The following is an 18014-nucleotide window of genomic DNA, read 5'->3' as shown; positions in this document are numbered from 1 at the left end:
GAATTTAAATTTACAGATATTTATCATACTATATTATTTCAAAACATTTTCTCAAACTGATGTTTACAAAACATACCACAGTCTTCTTTTCCATAAAAATCTATTAAGAAATTCATGACCAATTTTATCAAATTTAAAAAAGAATGGCACGTAATGTTCACTTCCTGAGTTTACGTACTTTGGATGCTTTAGTATTTGGGGTAAAGAATTCTAACAATCTGGCCATCAGCCTTTTTTGTATCCAGCCATTTCCCACAGAGAAATATTGTGGTAACTCCATTTGCGGTGTTGGTGACTTCTACTCGATCTAAAAACCAACCAGAGCCGATACCGGTGTTGTCATGCTCCACTCTGACTTTTTGCAGCTCTCCCATGTCCAGCATTTCTACGAGGAATCGGTCTGTTTGTCCTCTTTCAAAAAGATTACGGAACTTCTGCCGGAGCTGCCGCTTGCCTGAGTCTCCGTTTGTGCCATGAATGGTGATGAAAACATTGGCATCTGTACCTGCTCCTTTCTCTTCACCTGTTATCACGATGATCTCGTATTTGACAGGCACCAGACTTCTGGCTTTACTGGCAAAGCTTTCAATGGCCTTAGTGCACTCAAAAGTCAAAAGCTCATCTCTCTTTGGAGAGAGTGGGATGAGGCTGTTGCAGATAAAAATGTACCTGGATAGGACATTAAATAAAGATGAAATAACTGTATTATCTGTACAGAAATGGAGAAATGCAAACATGACAGATAAAGAAATAGATGTACTTGTTTCCCAGCTCCCTTTCAGTGACGACAACTTCCACAACATGCCAATAAACCTCTCCTTTTACTTTCTTTCCATCTTTTGGCGTGTGACCAAGGCAAATTCCAGCAATGTCACCAACATTTTTCGATGAAAACTCAAACCTGTCAATATTTCCCCTACAAATGACACATGAAAAACAGCTGACCGAATACAACAGAATAAAGGATATATGAATAACAACTATATCTGTGTCAGACTCAGTTTTACTTTCACTTTTATGAGGTGAAATCAGGAAAATGTTAGTAAAAACATGATATTACATATTCTGTTTTAGTAATACGTGTTACTTTAAAAACGTACCTCAAAAATCGTTTCTTTTTTGAGGAATTTTCCATTACAAATTCTTTTGAACGTCCTTTGCGTCCTTCAAGAACTATCCAGGCATTTTCTTTGGTCTGACCTTCATCAGTGTCTCCGGTGGTAACACAAATTTCATACTCTTTGATAAAAAAAACAATAAATCATTCCTGATGTTCGTAAATCGAATCTGCATCCAATTCATATTCAGTGTATCAGGCATTACTTGTTTTCTCACTGAGATCCAAGCAGTCGTTATTGGCACAAGCCAACTCTCTCATTATTTGTCCATCATCTTCACTTTTGGCGAGCCATCGATCACAAGGAAATCTAAATGTTTTATCCATCAGCTCATCCTTCACATCAATATACTCCAGATGCCAACCCGGAGCAGGACCTGCAGCAGCCGTTTTTACAAGAGATTTAGTTTACTTTTAATCATCTAAAATGAGGCATCATTTTCACGACCGATCCTGAATCAGAGAAGCTGACCTGAGTTATCGTGCCACACTCGTACTTTGGACAGTTCTCCCAAGCTGAGGATTTCTGAATAGCGAAAAGTGTCAATCTGTTTTCGCTCAAACTTGTTGGATTTAGTACTATCTTTGAGAATCAGTATCCCAGTATCACCATTCTCCCCAAAAATGATGATCCACACTTTGGCATCAGTACCTGCCCCTGAAAGAGACGGAAGATATGGCGGAGAGAAAACATAACAGCTGTGAACACTATCAGATATACAGATAAACGCAGATGAAATTACACTTCTAAATATAATAGACTACTCCTATTTGTAACTTTTCTTAAATGTATTCTTTGGATTATTTCTACTAATAATTTAGGACTTTACCTGTCAGGTCACTGGTTTTGACCTGTATTATGTAGGTGGTCTCCTCCACCATCGTCTCCTCATCCACGACAGCAGCCATCTCACAGATCATGGTCCTCTTTGGGCCTCGAGTCTTGGAGAGCCAGTCTTCGTAGGTAAACAAAGACACCTCTTCTGTTTTGAGGTTACGCATGATTACCTGGAATAATATAGCAAGATTCTTAATGTATTTTCCCTTGCATTTTATTGTATCCAACATTTTATTACATGTTAGTCGTTGGAATCTGAAATAAATAGGTTTATGGGTCGGTAATCAAATGAAGAAAAATCCTTTACAGTTCCTTCTATGTGGCCTGATTTGCTTGTAAATTCTGAACTCCAGTCCAGGAGAATTTATAAAATGCTCAGATTAAACACAGTACATTGCATATAATCAGCATACCGTATCAAGAAACCAATCAGGTCGACTGCCTGAGCCATCAATGCGCAGCCTCACTTTCCTTAGAGGTGCAATATCATCAATTTCCATGTTAAAAGTGTCTTCTTGACCACGTTCAAATCTGTCAATCACCAACAAACAGCACTTCACACTTAAATGTGCCATAATATTATTTTGTATGTCCATTTAAATGTTATTTTAGTCTGTGTTGGTCACCTGTCTTCATTTTTCTGAAGCAACATTTCCTCAGTGCTACCATTTATCCCAAATACAGACATGAAGATGTTTGTGTCGGAGCCTGCGTTCTGCACATCTCCTGTAACTACGGTAACTTCATAAATGATCTGCAAAAAGAATACCTATATTAACTAAATGAAAGAAAATGCAAAAATAAAACATCCATCCCAGTCGCTATCCCATTACTTCAGTGCTGGCAATCCACTTTTCCTTATATTGAAATACCTTTTGAGAGATGGATATGGCCTCTGCATCCAGCACATTGAACACTCTAGTGGTCAGGCCATCTCCACGGTCCTTAGCCAGCCAGCACTTACAAGCAAAGCTGTATTTGGCCCCTTTGGTTGGCACAGCAACAGACACCTCATCAACAAGCCAGCAGCTCTCTGGAGTGGCTCCATCATGGCCGAGCTGTAGAGAGTCAGTATCATTTCATGCACTGTGGGTATTCTATCTTTCATGATTGTGACTGCACATATATTATAACGTCTGCAGCTGCTCTGGCACACTCACCTCAACCCTTTTGATCTCCCCAACATCTGATCCGTGACACTCAAACGTCTCCAGGGAGCCTGACTCAAAGCCCTTCCTCCCATCTGGAAAGTCCAGCCACAATCTGTCTGTCACACTAAGATTGGCCCCAGTGATGATGACGTACGCTCTGCTGGTGGTGCTGGCGTCCCGGTCCAGCCCAGTGCAAATGATGATGTGATAAGGTATGACTGCACGGGAGGACAAGCTGAGTAAAAATACTCTGAATTATTCATCATGGTTGGTGATGTCAGTGATTTCTTACTTGGCAGTTCCTCCTCCTCTTCTTCATTCTCTTTCTTCTTTTTCTTTTTGTTCATGTTACTGTCAACAGTTTTCACGGCTGGGACTGACTTCTTTTTGTTTTTTAGGCTTTCCCTTACACCCTCAAAGCCCTGAATGTATAAAGTTCATGTATTATTGACTGTAGTACAGTATATACATTGCATGTTTAATTACGAACAACTGTACTTAAAACACAATTAAACAATACATTCAAAGCCAAAATTATTTGAATTAAAAGAATTTCATACCTTTACGTAGAACACTCTTTCTATCTGTTTGTCCTCTCTTTTTCTTGAAAGCCACCGTTCACATAAAAAGAGGAAGACTTCCTCTGTGTCCAAATCAACCACTTCAACCTGGTCCAGATACCAGTCTGGGCTTATCATACTGTTGTCATGGCGGATTTTTATCTTAAAAACTTTCCCCAGGTCAACAGCTTCTATAGTGAACTTGTCCACCTGACAAAACAACAAAAAACAACTTTTATTTGTGCAGAGAGGCTACTTGAAGTTGAGGTGCAAGCAAATGAAGTGATTTCTTACAGATCCTCTTTCAAACTTGTTACTGTTTGTTTCAGACTTGCTGAGTTTCCTCTCTCCTGTGTCTCCCAAGTCTCCATAAACTGTCATAAAGACATTTGCGTCTGTACCAGCTCCATACACGTCGCCTGTTATCACTGATACTGAGAACGTGTGAGCTGTGGAAAATGACAGCATGAGGCAAAAGGCAGCTTCAAGTCAAATGAAAAAAATATTCCTCCCTCAGCTTTTTGCACTCAGGGCTGAACAATATTGAATTTGATAAAATATCAAAAATAATAAAAAAATATTATTTTTTAATATTTTATCAAAAATATATACCCTGTATATTATTGTATCCTGATGACAATTTAAAGATTATACTGTGGCTATATAAATGTATTTGTTTGTCACCAATGTGAAAGTATGTGAAACTAACCACAAAAGTGAAAAGTTATTTTTGCAGCTTTTTGACTTAATTATTTATTTATTTTTATCACTAATATACTCAATATTCTAATTTTACAAATATTTAAAACTACCTGAACAGCAATTTCTATATCATTCAGTTTAGATTATAGCTAATACTCTTACAATAATAAATAGGGATAGTATATCAGATATCAGTGGTATCGGATGGTTTCCCCCAGATATTGGTATTGGTTTGAAAATGAGCAGATATGAAAGATTATTTTGATTCTGAACTGTCTGTGAGTGCTCATGTGTCCTCGGGCATCAGGTTTGTCACTTTAAACAGTAAAAATAGACATAGGAGGCCTATTATGCAAACAAATATTGCTTTATGTTTACAAACTTATTTTATATCCCAGATAAATACATTATTTTTTACAAAAGCTAAAAGTTTATTTGAGAGCTTTGCTATAGCTTAACATAAATGTGTGGTCGTATTATTGATCGGAGAATCGGAGAATATCGGTCATCGGACACAACAGTAAGACATGTATCGAATATTGGCACTGGCTCAAAAAAATCCTCCCTAAACATGAACTGGCCTGAACATTATTCTGTTAAAACAAACCATGGTTCAAGTATGTTTGTCTTGTGTTGGGTTAACATACTCTCCAAGGCATCCTCCACTTCCACTTCATTCACTTTGAGGCTTCCGTCTCGTGAAAGTTTCTCAGTGATGATGTCAGAGGGCACCAGCTCTCTCACTGTTTCTCCGTCATCCTCAGATTTGGCAAGCCAGCATTCACATGGGAAGATGGTGGTCTCTGAACCCTATGGGATATGAAAGTAGCTGGAATCAGTATTTACCACAATATTTACATTGTTGAGGACTATTCTGCCTTCTGAAGGTTTCACGCTGAATTCATTCCTACTGAAAGTGTAGTTTAAGCCTGTCACAATAACACATGTGGAAGTGTTTGAAGTGCATGTTGTTGCAGAAAAATATCATGACAAACGATAATATACTTCTCTATGCCACTGACAGACAAGTAAACTCTTTTCTAAATATACATTGTTTAAAAACATGAGTTGCAAATTTATTTATTTTTTTAAATTGCAGAATGAAATGCATTACTTATTTAGTACAACTTACATATTCAGTCATTCAGTTATTTAATATCATGTGTCTCATTCTGATAAACATGGTATTCTGAAACTATTCAGGAAAGGCGTATTGTGTTGTTTAGTATTAATACCTGTTCAATTGATCATCACGTTTTGGTACTAGCTTACTACTGACAACGCTAGAATATCTCTATATAATAAATCTATTACAATGCATATTTAAGAGATTTTTGAAATGGACCTTTATTCAACTAGGAAAGTCTCACTGAGATGTAAGATAAGATAAGATAAGATAAGATATGCCTTTATTGTCCACACATGGGGAAATGTTGGTGTTACAACGCAGTAGATACAGGGGAAAGGACAGATAACTTATCTCTCTTAATAGAAGAACTCTTATGAACAAAAACAAAAACTCTTATTAACAAAACTCTTGTACAGGACCTCTCATATCTTAATGGGGAATGGAAGGAAGAAAATAAAATTAAAGATAAAATAAAATAAAATAATAAAAATAGCTGGCATAAGACAAATAATACTAATAATAATGGTAAAGTAAACACTCTCATTTACATCAGTTATATGCTCATGAATATGGTGTAGCATCTCTTTTTGAGGGGAGTCCAGGCCCCAGAGGGGAGGAGCCTCTGGTACATGTTTACAGACTAACCTTTCCTTTCCTGAGCAATCTTCTGATCTCCACTCTGTCCAGATGCCAGCCAGGATTGACTCCACGGTTGTCATGTCCAATACGAATTTTCTCAATAACATCTCCCACGTCTTCTAGCTGCAAGTTAATACATGGATACTTAAAAATCCTTCTCTTTAGTAACTGTTTTATCATCACAATGTGACATTTATTTCTTTGAATTACCTCAACAATAAACATGTCTTCTGCTCCTCGTTCAAAGTACATTATCCTCTCTCTTTTGTTGACACACAGGGCCTTCTGCTGAGTGCACACTGCATCTCTGCCGTACAGGACTATGAAGACTTCTGCATCTGTGCCAGCGCCAAACACATCACTGGTAAAAGTCTTTATCTCATAAGGTACAACTGAAAACAGATTTCAAGTAGTTAAAGCAGGAGAATTGAACAGAAAATACTGAAATGCTGCTAATACAAAATATGAAAGAGGCTGTTTTACATGGTGTATATGTCTCTGTTTGTAATGGATTAGGAAAAAGGTCCCTGACAATGGCACCATCATCCTCTCCTCGATCCAACCAACGGCCACAAGGAAAGCGCAATTTCTGTCCCAATGATTGGGCATCAATGTCGATCCAGTCTAGAAACCAGCCTGCTGATCCTCCACCTAAACATGAATACAAGTTATGTTCATTTGTAAATAAATATTTAGGCACAGAGGCACAGATGTTACAATACCACAATTGTCATGTCCAACTCGGATCTTCTTAAGTGGTCCCAGATCTACTGCTTCCACAGTAAATTCATCTATCATACCACGCTCAAACTTGTTTTTATGAGTCTTTGATGCTTTGAGAGTTATTATTCCTGTGTAAACATAAATGGAATTAACACACACATATGAATTTAAACTGGTTTATTTTACTTTAAAAATATTAAAAAGAATACCTGTATCATCTTTGGTGCCATACAATGTCATAAACACATTGGCATCAGTTCCTGCATACTTTTTGTCCCCAGTTTTTACTTTGACAGTGTAAGTGGTTGACATAGCTTGAAAATGAATGAATAAATAAATAAATACATACATACATACATACATACGTACATGTGCACAAGCTCAGGTATTTTTTTAAATAAAATCACTGACCCTTCTGCTCAAGACCGAGTGTTGCTTCCGAGTCTTCTTCATCGTCTTCATCATCCCCTTTTTTCATAAAGGCTTCATCAACAGGAACAAGCTCTCTAGCAAGCTGCCCATCATCTTCATCCACTGCTAGCCAGCGTTTACAAGGGAAAAAGTAGCTAAAAAAAAAACAAAAACAGAGGGTTCTAGTGAATTAAAAGCTCATTTTACACCACTAGATGGAGTCCTAATAACATAGTGCAGCAGTGGTGTCACTCAGCACAGTGAATTAGAGAAATGTGAAATGATATATATATATATATATATATATATATATATATATATATATATATATATATATATATATATATATATATATATCAAGCAATGTTTGTATTTTAGCATTTAATCGTTTGATCTACTTACGTAGTGTCATCTTTGTTATCAATAATTTCCACTCTATCCAGAAACCAGCCAGAACTGGCCTGGCTGTTGTCATGTCTTGTCCTGAGTTTCTTCAACACACCAAGATCCACAGATGTGAGGGTGAAAACATCTTCCTGTGCACATGTGAACAAAGCATAAGAAAAAGCCTGTTAATAAGTTGAGCAGTGTGCACTTTGAGTTTGTTGAGTGGGTGTATGTTTACCTGGCCTTTTTCAAATTTGTTCAGATTGTTAGACTTTCTAAGATGACGCTCTCCTGTGTCGCCAGTTTCTCCATAAATGTTAATGTAAACTTTGGCGTCAGTGCCTGCCCCCCACATATTTCCAGTGAAAACGTGAACTTCATAGGAATTCACTGCGAAGAAATATTCATGAAGCAGTGCATGTCCACGCCATATTTTCTTCTGGTGAGAATCTGCTGCTCACCCTCAAGGTCTTCATTATCCTCTGACAACAGCTCAACCACAATCTCCCCGTCCTCCTCATCACGGGCCAGCCAGCGGTTACAGACAAAACGAAATGTCTCCACCACTTCTTGCATCTTCTCTATGATTTCTACCTCATCCTCTTCTTTTTTTTTCTTTTTCTTGTCCTTCTTCTTATCTTTTTTTGTTTCCTCCTTTTTGACCTCGATCTGCACCATGGCCATAGTTAAACGCTTGATATCGAAGGATTCAAGGAACCAGCCGTCGCCTATTCCTTTTCCATCGTGGAAAATACGAACCTTATATATTTTACCCACATCAAGAGCCTCAATCTGAAGAGAAGTAAAAGTATGATGGTTTGGAAAATGTTAACTGAGCACCAAAGTTTTAAACTTACCTTAAAAATTTCAGTAGTGCCACGTTCAAAATTATTTGACCGACTTTTTAAAGTGAGCACTTCAGTTTTTCCATCATCTCCATAAATTTGACAGAAAACATTGGCATTAGTTCCGCCTGCTCTTACATTTCCTGTAACAACTGTAACTTCATAGTTGATCACTGTTCAAAAGCAAAACAATCATGTGTTAACCATCCTAAAATACGATATTAGAACCATAAAGGACATTACATGTTTCGATGTCTAGAGTCTCACTGGGGTATATTTCCACCTCCACTTTCCCATCAGCTTCATCTTTACAGAGCCACCTGTGGCTTGGAAACATGTACTCTTTTCCATGAACAGGTACAGAAATCTTCACGCTGTCCAAAAACCAACCAGCACGCAGGCCTTCATTGGTGTGACCAATCAGAAAACGGTTAATCTAGTAACATGCAGAACAAATACAGTTGAAGGCAAGAGTTTGTCCAGACTTTTGACTGGTGCTGTTCATTGTATTTATATTGCTGCTTTCATGTATTATGAAGCACTCCCCTGGGCCCTGGAGGTGAAATGACTCCCTGGGCAGAGTACACTATACCTCTGTTGGACTTAGAAAAAATCCAGGGCCCGAGTTTGAAGATGTGAGCAAAAGGGGAGAAAACGGGTTAAAATGTGAAAAAACACACCAAAATGAGTAAAATGAAATAATTCCCCATCATCAGTGCACTGTTTCCCCCCAGAAAAGCACTCCCCTGGGGCCTGGAGGTGAAAAGACTCCCTGGGCATAGTACCATATACCTGGGCTGGACTTAGAAAAAAAAACGAGTTTGAAATCTATTGTACCATATACCCAAGGGACTCTGTCGTTTTTCCGGGCCCGAGTTTGAAGATGTGAGCAAAAGGGGAGAAAACGGGTTAAAATGAGAAAAAACACATAAATGAGTCAAATGAAATAATTCCCCATCATCACTGCACCTTTTACCCCCAGAAAAGCACTCCCCTAGGCCCTGGAGGTGAAATGACTCCCTGGGCAGAGTATGATAACAAAACAAAAAAAAAACACTTGCCTTCCCAATGTCATATGTTTCCAAAGTAAAGATGTCTGTACGTGCTGTCTCAAAGTAGTTTCTCAGGTCATTGTCAGAAACAGCCAGCGTGACTTTGTCGCTGTCACCCTTCTCTCCATACAGTTTGACAAACACTCTGGAGTCTGAGCTGGCCCCATTAACACTGCCAGTCTTGATTGCTATGTGATAACTGATATCTGCAAAGTGAAGCTAATCAGCATTTATGTTTTAATACAGTTTTAATCTGTTTTTACTCTATATTTAATTGTATAAAAACAGAAGCAATTAGACTCACTAAATAGACGAACGCCTTCTCCGTCTGGTACTAACTCTCGAACAATCATTCCATCGTCCTCGTTACGGTCCAACCATCTAAAAACAGATTTATGTATTGTTTTACTTTTAATGGTAACACCAGAAATTAGTCAGTGAATCAAAACAAAATAGCGTGAATATAAATTACTGGTATTTACTTGTGCAAACTGCTCATTCATGGGATGACACATAATTAGGTAATTAGGTTAAAAGCCAAACACAGGACGAGGCTCTTTAGAGAGGTAACACAGCACTTGCATCCTGTGGTTTGGGTCCAGTTACTTAAGGAGAGTGCAGACTAGCCACTGTGCATTTAGTCCCTATTTGTAATGCAAGTACATCGATCAGCTGCCTAACTGCTTAAACACATGCCACTGGAGAACTAGTGAGAGGAGTATAAGATAATTTATTTATCACTCGTAAGTTTGAAAAGCACTAAACGTCCACAAGTAGGTCTTGTAAAATGGTAGTCAATCAAACTATTATGACTTGCCTGTAACAAGGAAACTCTATGGCCAAAGACTCAGGCTGTCCCTCCTCTCGGACCATCACCTTATCAAGGAACCAGCCGCAGCCACCACCGCGGCCATCGTGACCTACGCGGACCCTTCGCACTTGCCCCAATGTCACCGACTCAATGAGGAACTCATCATGCTTAGCAATAGAGACAAGCAATAATGCAACCATTGTTTGAAGATGAAATATGACCATTTGACCATTAACAACAAACTTACATTTCCCTTCTCAAATTTGTTGACATTATTTTTGCTCATTATCATGGGTCGTTCTCCTGTGTCTCCCAGATCGCCAATTACATTGAGGAATACTGTGGCGTCTGTACCACTACCACCAACTGTACCAGTACAAATAGTGACACGATACTTGATCACTACAAAAGGAAAACATCAAAATGATTATACGTTGGTTGGATCTGATCAGAGAAAAATCCTAAAAGAAGCTTACGCGGCAGTGGATCCTCAATTAAAGCTCCAGTAGCTGACAGCTCTCGGATGATTTCATTGTCGTCTTCATTAATGTCCAGCCAGCGGCCACATTCAAATGAATACTTCTCCATAGTCAGAGTCTTCAGCAAAGTGACCTACGCAGAGTCAGATGCATCACAGGTATTAAAAAGCTGCCAAAAAGGAGACAACATTTACACCATACACTCTGCATGGGGGGGTACAGTAAATAGAATATTTTTGTTTTGAAAAGTGGCAAAAGAAAACCGATTATATGCTTTTTTTAGTTGACACATCACACTGACAAGCCGAGAAGTCTAACCTTAGCTAAATGCCATCCAGCAAATGGATTTCGCTTCTCGTGCCAGATGCGGAGTTTCCTTAATCTCCCAATGTCTGGCGTTTCGATCTAGAATTAGGAGGAGCAAGTGGAAGGTAAAATAAGTATGCAACACAAAAGCTTCCTGGGACACTTTTGAAAAAAAAAAAAAAAGTTAAATACCTACAATAAATTTATCAACCTGCCCTTGCTCAAAACTGTCAGAGTTGTTTTCCAGTTTGACTTCATCTGATTTTCCAGTCTCTCCATATATTTGTAGAAACACCTGAGCATCTGTTCCTGCCCCTTTCACATCTGATGTCCAAATCCAGAGAGACCAAGGATACTCTAAGAAAGAATAAACATAATGGTTGTAAAATATGCAGGACACATGTTTAATCTATTATTATGGGAGGCTAATGCTGAAAGAATAACAAAGTACCATGTTTTAGAGCTTGATAGATCAATTAAGGTCTATCAAGTATTAAATGTGTCAAGCAACAATTTATACCTACTCTTTATTTTCTTTTGTCTGAGTGAAACCATCTCATACAGCTCTCTTTCAATCAGACCATCGCCTTCATCTTCATCCAGCCACATGCCACAGGGAAATGTCTGTTCGATACCTGTGAATGGACAGTACACAACGACCTGGGGAGAGAGAGGGGTCATTTACGATAACACGGTTACATTTTTACTGTGAATTTTGCATAGGTGTGTAGTACCTTTTCACAGTACCATCCTGCCCCGACTGCTCCGTTGTCATGTCCGATTGTAACCCTGCTGAGTGGACTGATGAGCTCACAAATCTCCACATTGAAAACATCAATGAGACGCCGCTCAAAAGCACCACCCTCTAAAAAGATTTTGCCACTGTTTTTCGTGCCTTTGACGCCATGCATGACCATATGGATTTTACAGTTGGTCCCGGCGCCTCTAACATCCCCAGTCATCACTTGTACATTGTATACAATTCCTGTAAAAAAGTTGTTCACATAAACTGTCTTTTACATGCCTATTACTCCAAATAACAGCTTTGTTACTCACCCGTTGGCTGGAGTGATCCAACCAAAACGTCCCTTTGTATTTTGCCGTCATCTTCATCCATGGCAAACCACCGATTAACAGGAAATTCATAGATTTCTTTGTTTCCCATGTCATCAACGGCCACCTGGAAAGCCATGCAGTCAAATATCAGGACTACTATTATACGTTTAATCACACTTGTCATTCAATTGTTATGAAAATGTATGTTCAAACTTTGGAGAAGGCCACTTTAAACACATACAAATCTGTAGTAAAAGTGACAGTCAATACCTTATCCAGAAACCATCCAGCTGAAGAACCTCTGTTGTTGTGTCCAATGGTTATTTTCCTCAACCGTCCCAAGTTGGGAGATTCAATGGTGAATTTGTCCTCAGAACCACGTTCAAAATTGTCTTTGTCACTGTCCAGTCGTCGCTCCCCTTTTGCAACACAAATCACCTCCTTTACAAATGACATCAGCCAGCCAGGTTACTAGGTCTGAAAATATAATTACCTGTGTCCCCATTTTCTCCAAAAATATTCAAGAAAACATCTGCATCAGTCCCACTGCCTTTCATGTCAGCCGTGAACACGCTTATTATGTATTTATTCACTGCAAAACAAAGAAAGGAAGACTGAAACATTTTTAACAAAAAAAATGACTATATGTATATAGTCTTGTTAGTTATATTTACCCTAATTGTTGTTAAATAATGATGAACTTTGAAAAGTAAGTGTAAGTGTTGTTAGGGCTGTAACGATTAACTATATCAACTATTGTGACTAGTCAGCTATAAACAATAATCATAATGATATTTTGATAATCATAATTGTTTTCTGAACTGTACGCACTTGAAGACACACATAAAATACCTTTTTATAACAAAGACGAATTATTTAATGTAAAAAAAAGAATAAACAATTTCTGATCTGCATCAATTACACACTTTATTTTATTCTCTATCTTAGATGCAATCGTTTGACTTGTAAACGAATCAGAGAAATATTGTTGACTTGTCGACTTCTAAAATAACTGTTAGTTGCAGCCTTCATAAATGGCGTGTGAGGCCAGTTAATAGAGTTCACACCTGCTGCGTTACCTGGAAATTTACCTTGCATTCCCTGCATTTTTTATATTCCCCATTTTAATTTAATTTAAATAGAGACAAATGCCAGGTTAAGTGAGAAGAGCTGTCAATGTTCTGGGACTGAAGTGACTGAATAGTGGTCAGAGAGTGTTCTGGCAATCTGCACGTGGCAATTTACTGGGAACTGTGTATGAATGAGGTGGTTCTTTAATTTGTTGTTCAGCTTTCTGTTTGTTTTAAAGCCAACGCAACTCGGAAGCTACAACCTTCTCACTTTAATGTAACGTCCACAAAGGCCAGCTTTAAACTGACATTAGCGAATTAACTTCACAGATTATGATTTTGATACTGTGATACTGTGAAGTATAAGCGACACAAATGAATATTCATCTGTTAATAATTAAGTACATCATTGTAAAGCAGACAATGACCAACTTTTTGGGACGTCCATGGGGTTCAAGCTGCCCAGAAGATCCCTGACATAAAGGTTGTCAGCCTCCTCCAAACTCAGCCAGTTGTTGCAGGCGAAGTAAAATCGTAGATGAGGCCGATTCATGTCCGTGACCACCACCCTGTCCAAGAACCAGCTGGCGTTCATCCCTGTGTTATCGTGCTCGATCCTATGGAGGCATCATCAGACAAAAACAACCCTCAGAAAAGTGGAGAAAAACAGCACAAGGAGTAAGTAGACTACATCACGCTCCACTCTGCCCAGGCTCAAGGCTGGTCAAACTAAAACAACATGCACTTGTGTCCGACTTAATGACACAGGCCTTTTGTCCTAATCATTGACTGTAGCCTATCCATGGATTTCAGAACGAGAACGTGAAATTAGGACAGTTACCAGCAATAATGATTAATCTTTTAAAACTACAAAATATAATATCTTTTGAATGAGAGAAAAAAAAAAGAGATCGACCAATAGTTTATTTGGTTGGCCAGTATTTGCTCTTTTTAGGTTATCAGTCTTTATTCATGTGCAATTCATGTGCAACCTATGTGCTGTCGTGACACATATTCATGTGCAATTACTGTCGTGATCACATGCAATGGTATTTATGTATTTATTTATTTATTTGTCTATGGGAGTTTTTATTTATTTATAGGAGATCTTCTACTGAAAGTGTTTTTCAGACTTCCTATAAGTGATCTGTTCTTCTGTATCTACCTCTGTATCTACCTGCGTTGCACCAATGAAATTTCCCCATGTGGGACAATAAAGGAATATCTTATCTTATCTTATCTTATCTTTATTATATCCTCTATTCTTCAGCATAGACTGATCTTTTGCTTTGGCCATTTTGCTTCCTAAAGAATACACATAAAGCTTTGTTCTAACATTTAAGTGCAAAAAGGGCACTGTACGAAACATGACTACACTGCCCTCTCATAGGTTTGTGATAAAACAAGGCTTTGGCTGAGTTTGTATTCATTTTAAATTACATGATTTTGTGAAATAATATCCATCAGAATAATCAATCTGTCCTACATATCGATCCAAACGAATCAGCCATTGGTTTCTCTGTATCAGTATCGGCATCGGCTACGAAAAAAAAAACATCAGTCAAAATAAAAAAGTCCCCTAAATGTTGAATATGGAAGTTGAAATCCATGAATATAAAGAAGTCCAATCCTACATTGTTGATGATCCATAGATAAGATGTGCATTGTGCAATTAATTTCAAGTTGTTCTGTACCTTAGTTTTTTTATTGGGCCAACATTGTGTGTCTTGATACGAAAAACATCTGTTTTATTCTTCTCAAATGCTGTACGACTTCTGCAAATTAGGAAATAAAAACAGTTGAAAATGGCTGTAATGATGTACTAAAATATTTTGTGCAGAGGTAAGCAAAACTACTCAAAGAGTAAAATACATTTGAATTGTGAGTAAAGAAAATTTCAACAAATTAAATATTATTTCTGGATGCAAACTTTGGAATTCATGCAAAATGATAGATGTTTACAGTGAATGTCCAAAGACTTGCATTTCCTATCTGCCTCGACACAGATTGTCAGGGCAAATATGTTATAGTACCTGTATCATGTTCTATCATGTAAAATTTTAATCAGTCAGTACACAATACAGGCTTGACTGAAGCATATCTGAGTAAGGCAAAACTCCTTTTGGCCAGAAAATAATTTGTAACGTATAAAGTAACAACATTGTAGTGGTCAGGGGGATGAAGGTTCAGTGGTAAAGTTAAGGTAGCCTCGAGTTTAGGTTTTGGTAACACTAAGGATTATAGTTAGCTGGATCCTATGCACTGCAGGTAACCTTATCTGTCAATCATTGAGTGCAGAGATAAAGGGAGCCAGCTGCTGTGAAGATCCCCTGAGAGACATTTGATCTGCCCCAGAAATGACATCGTGGTCTTCTTTCAATTGGCCCTAAATTAAAAGAAGACCTGCCATGTCACATAGTTTCTCCTTACTCCAGATATTCTCTGCTCACCACCATTTCTGTATGAGGACACATACATTTTTATAGGATGTGTATATTTTCACATTCTCATATACACAAATGTATTCACTGTAAAGGTTCTCTCTCATACAGAGCAGCAGCACAATTCAAAACTGTGGTGCTTTCAAAACCATCCTGAAAATATACCTCTTTTCTGTGCTGTAATGGGACAGGACAAAATGGACAAAGGGGGTTATCTGTTAGTCAATATAAGAATGATATGTTCAAAAACATTGTTTGACAACAGCAGATAACAAAAAATATATGTTTGTGTCATTAAAATAGCTGAAACTTACTTGCTGGCCAGATGAACTTTAGGTGTGACTCCAAACTCTCCAAACAGAGTAACAAACACATTTGCATCAGTTCCAGCTCCTTTCACATCCCCAGTGATAGCGACCACTTCATACACTGGAAAATACAGGAAATTATGTCTGTTTTTGTGTATTTTATAATACATAATATAAATATGAAATAACTCTGTACAGTGGAAAAGGTTGTAGTCTTGATAAACAGTAGGAAAAGTTGATAGGAAGGTGATTTTTTTTAAAGAAACTGAGATAACATGCAATAAAATCAGATTAACACCGGGGTTCCACAAGAATGTATCATATATAAAATAAAATAAAAACATTCTAATACTTTTTTTTATGAAAGGCAGTTTCTTTCCCCTCCATCCATCATATATAACTATAATTAAAAGATTAACTGTGATTTTTTGTGACTCAGCTGGATTGACCTGGCTTTAAGCCCTGTGCCCTGCTCACTCGGACAGCACCAGCACCTGCCTGCCCCAGGTCTTCTGTTTGGCCTCATTCATGTGGAACATTGCTATGCTTTCAACCAATGAACAATCACACAGGCTCTCCTGGGTGTCCCTCATACTCACTGATGCCTGCATTGTATTGAGAGTAAACAGTATTTGCCAAGAATTGCAATAAATACAATATTCTATATGTTTTGCATATGTCTTTACCAGTTCTAAAGGAAGAATAATGGTACCTTTTTTCTTGTAGTAGTCGTCCTCATAGCCATCTGAAGAATCGGTGTGGTAGTCCAAGAGTTCTTTCTGATAGATTGCAGCATAGTCCACCTGCTTACTTTTAGATTTCTTCCCCTTTTTCTTTTTGTCATCGTCACTGTCCGCAGAGCCCTTTCTGGCCTTCTTCTTTTTCTTCTTCTTGTTGTCCTCATCTTCCTCTTGTTCCTCGATCAGTGGCTCCTCATCGTCATTGTCGTGGGACTTTTTCTTCTTCTTTCCGTCTTTAGACTTTTTCTTTGAGCCCATCTCCTCTGCTCCCTCTGGATCCTTGGAGGACGATTTCTTTTTCTTCCTCCTCTCCTTGGCTTCGTCTGTCACTTCACCTTTATGACTCTCAGACTTGTCCTTTTTGTGAGTTGGCTTTTGCTCATTATTGTTCTGTTCCTCATCCTCATTTTCAATCACAGTGGCACCATCATCCTCTGAGGCTTTTTTCTTTTTTTTCTTGTCTTTTTCCCTGTCTTTCGTCTTGTCTTTGACTGTAGGTTCCTGATTTTCAATTGGCTCAGGAGTCTTGTGTTTCTTGTGAGTCCTGTCTTTCTTGGTGGCGTCCTCCCCATGTCGCCTTGGCACTGTCTCCTTCACATCGTCATCAAGCTCTTCGGTTTCTCCTGAAGCTGTGGATTTTTTCTCTTTCGACGGCATCTTTTATTAATCCACTTCCCTGGTCTTTAGTTTCGTAATTGTGGCTTTGTGTTTCTAACGCGGTAAGACAATTCATTTGACCTTAGGAGGCTGAGATGCTCCTAGACCATGGATTTCAGAAGAGCCTGGAGTAGACTCTAGATACTGATAGCTGAGCATACCTATGACCTGTGCGGCGCTGAAGCTCTACCATCCAGACTGTTTGGACATACAACTAAGACAGTACTCATGAAAAATTACTGTCACCTCTGTGGTCACGTGACTGTGGGGAGAAAGCCCTGTGAAAAAGGAGCCTTGCTAAGAGAACTTATCCACGCTGCCACAGCCCGCTCCATTATTCATAGTGATAGGATCGCTTTACTGCAGGGGTGTCTCGCTTTTACCTAGACACACACCCAGACTGACCGAAACACGAGCACCAACATTTTCTGACGACTTAAAATTAACTGTGTCCTGATCCCAATTAAGAGTCATTTGGCTATAGACATTTCCCTTACTTCTTATGAGCTAGTTTGTAATATGTCTATGCAGTATGTGACATCTCACATAGTTTTTGAATCTCACATTCAGTTTTACGGTACATACTTTCAGG

The 18014-nt window shown here is 38.4% G+C and overlaps 2 protein-coding genes across 2 annotated transcripts in view; one reads left to right on the top strand and one right to left on the bottom strand.

Moving 5' to 3' along the window:
• LOC140367887 (uncharacterized) overlaps positions 1-18014 on the top strand; it is a 59962-nt gene that overhangs the window by 14016 nt on the left and 27932 nt on the right. The window lies entirely within an intron of this gene.
• loxhd1a (lipoxygenase homology PLAT domains 1a) lies at positions 64-17854 on the bottom strand. Its single transcript, XM_072454647.1, has 41 exons — positions 16738-17854; positions 16032-16146; positions 14971-15051; positions 13709-13893; positions 12700-12798; positions 12477-12625; positions 12207-12330; positions 11885-12135; positions 11675-11810; positions 11347-11507; positions 11163-11249; positions 10842-10977; positions 10613-10767; positions 10372-10532; positions 9859-9935; positions 9564-9760; positions 8746-8938; positions 8515-8675; positions 8119-8449; positions 7896-8047; positions 7673-7806; positions 7271-7425; positions 7069-7173; positions 6859-6987; positions 6620-6787; positions 6347-6528; positions 6143-6259; positions 5016-5178; positions 3961-4115; positions 3667-3876; positions 3399-3528; positions 3116-3324; positions 2828-3013; positions 2582-2709; positions 2369-2486; positions 1948-2125; positions 1590-1775; positions 1324-1494; positions 1101-1239; positions 761-916; positions 64-669 (listed from the first exon to the last, which is right to left on the bottom strand). The coding sequence occupies exons 1-41, from the start codon at positions 17420-17422 to the stop codon at positions 189-191; spliced, it is 7236 nt and encodes a 2411-aa protein (XP_072310748.1). The 5' UTR covers positions 17423-17854; the 3' UTR covers positions 64-188.

Source organism: Eucyclogobius newberryi, unplaced genomic scaffold (genome assembly GCF_026437365.1).
Source record: "Eucyclogobius newberryi isolate DKJ021-1_F unplaced genomic scaffold, fEucNew1.0.hap1 SCAF_2, whole genome shotgun sequence".
NCBI classification, from domain to species: domain Eukaryota; kingdom Metazoa; phylum Chordata; class Actinopteri; order Gobiiformes; family Gobiidae; genus Eucyclogobius; species Eucyclogobius newberryi.
The sequence above is the reverse complement of the archived record's forward strand: the minus strand, read 5'-3'. Positions and strand labels throughout refer to the sequence as shown.

Coding starts and splice junctions, on each gene's coding strand:
- loxhd1a (XM_072454647.1), bottom strand. CDS start 17,422: ATGCCGTCGAAAGAGAAAAAATCCACAGCTTCAGGAGAAACCGAAGAG. Junction 10,768..10,841: donor AATTGAGGATCCACTGCCGC/GTAAGCTTCTTT, acceptor TTCCTTTTGTAG/TGATCAAGTATCGTGTCACT. Junction 9,936..10,371: donor ATAGAGTTTCCTTGTTACAG/GCAAGTCATAAT, acceptor ATCTGTTTTTAG/ATGGTTGGACCGTAACGAGG.